Source organism: Arachis duranensis, chromosome 4 (genome assembly GCF_000817695.3).
Source record: "Arachis duranensis cultivar V14167 chromosome 4, aradu.V14167.gnm2.J7QH, whole genome shotgun sequence".
Lineage (NCBI taxonomy): Eukaryota > Viridiplantae > Streptophyta > Magnoliopsida > Fabales > Fabaceae > Arachis > Arachis duranensis.
In genome coordinates, this window is record NC_029775.3 from 118,671,283 (window position 1) to 118,673,480 (window position 2,198).

The 2,198-nt window shown below is 23.9% G+C and overlaps 1 protein-coding gene across 1 annotated transcript in view; it reads left to right on the forward strand.

Moving 5' to 3' along the window:
* The window catches only part of LOC107486521 (protein trichome birefringence-like 19), a 3,764-nt gene continuing 1,566 nt past the window's right edge, over positions 1–2,198 (forward strand). The window contains exon 1 of the mRNA XM_016107071.3: positions 1–497. Coding sequence (XP_015962557.1) covers positions 21–497 — 477 coding nt within the window. The 5' untranslated portion in view covers positions 1–20. The remainder of the gene's footprint in view (positions 498–2,198) is intronic.

A 2,198-nucleotide genomic window follows, 5' to 3' on the forward strand; every position in this document is an offset into this window, starting at 1 on the left:
ATTGAAACTCCATTTAAGGCATGATGTTGAGAATTAAGTCCTTAGAAAATCTCCATGGAAAATACACTCCATCAAGAAACACTACAAAGAGTGTTATCTTGCTTCCATTGATTCTTCTTCTTCTCATCTTCTTAGTATATCCATACCAATCATTTCCCAAGATTTCTGAAGTAGGTACCAACAATTTGAATTTGAATAATAGAAGTAGTAGTGACACAAAAAGATGCAACATATTCAATGGAGATTGGGTTCCTTATAGTGAAGGGCCTTACTACAATAATGAGACATGCAATTTGATAATAGATCAACAAAATTGCATCAAATTTGGAAGACCTGACATGGAGTTCCTTAAATGGAGATGGAAACCCTATGAATGTGAGTTACCACTCTTCAATGCAACTCAATTCTTGGAGATTGTCAAAGGAAAATCCATGGCTTTTGTTGGAGACTCAGTGGGAAGAAATCAGATGAATTCATTATTGTGCCTCCTAAGTCATGTAAGTTAATTATATATCACATCAACAACACTTTATTTTCCATATGGAAATGAAGTCATAACAACTTGCATTACCCATGCATGCATATATAACATACTACAATCATAATGTATATAAAAAAAAGTCAAAGGCAGAGGTACTTTATAACAGAGGAATGAGTATATTATATTATATATATTGTGTATATATGTGGATCCTTTTTCAAATATTTCTACTTAATTATATATTACTATTGTATTAATAGACATGTTAGTGTCATTAATTTACTTTTATTTATTAAATATATAAAAATTAAATTAGATAAGATGAGAAGTGATCTATATTTTAACTAAAAGATTTTAGATTCAAACCATGAAAATAACAACTTTTTTTTAATGAATTATACACAATGAAAAATATTTTTGAAAAAAAAAGTTAGACATCAATTTTTTTTAATATTCTCATTATTTATAGTTTAGATAAGTTATTTTTAGCTTTTTTTTTCATTTACTTTCCTTTTAATATTAATTGAAGTTCTATAACAATAAATGAGTAAGTGAACCACAATTATTCCAATACATTCAATACATAAAAGATTTGAAAAAAGTTACATTTTTTTATTAAAATTTTCTACTTGTAATATTTTTAGCATTAGCATATATTTCAAAAGTTATATACATTTTTGTTCTGCATCTTAATACAATCATATATTGTTTTAGGTGAAAATTTAGGTATAATTAATTTCGAGTGTAGTTGATAGTTAAGAGTCGTTAAATTATTTGACAGATTTGACTAAATTGTCATCTAATTAACGATTCTCAACTATCAACTTCGCATGAAGTTAACTGCGCCCGAATTTTCAGCATTGTTGTACTTCATACTCGTTCTGTGATTTGTGCAACATACTATCATTCTAATAGAATTAAATTATGATTGTGACAAAATTTTTGCCCCTTTAACATTTTTTCTTTTTTGAAAAAACTTTGTGGTTATTTCTCGATTTACTATTTTTATGAGCTTAATCTTGATGATTTACTATTGTATTGCATTTTAATTAATTTGTTAATAAGTTTCATGTTTAATTTAGAAACACCTTGGGTGAATATCAATAAAAAGATATTTATTTTATTTGGTCCTTTTTTTATCTATTGCTTTGGCTTTTTTTTATTTGTTTTGCAATATCTACTATTTTCGTTTAATTCTATGTAAAATTTATTATTTAATTATCAATTAGACTTTTAATTAGTAAAATTGTTTAGTTGTATTATATTTAGATTGGTGCTTATTGCCATGAAAGTAATATTTTTATATTTTATAATGAAGAATGATCATAAATCAATAGAAAAAGTGATATGTAGAGTGCTACTTTTGAATTAGTCAACTTAAAAAAATCTTTCATTAATCAAATCATAATACTTTATCATGAAACAAAATTATTCTACTTTCAACTATATTATCTATTAAAAAAAATCAATCATCAAATCAGTTATACGTATAAAATATATATTAAACTATAAATATAAATTAAAATATATAATAAAATAATATATGTATATATAATTATGTACCTAGAAGACTACCAAACATTATTATTTTTTACTAGAACTTGGTTAATAAAAATTTATATTCATATTTTAAAAAATTTTACATATAAAAAATATATAATTTATGCTTATATTTATTAAAATTTACGCACATGAATCAATATAATTTATACACCTA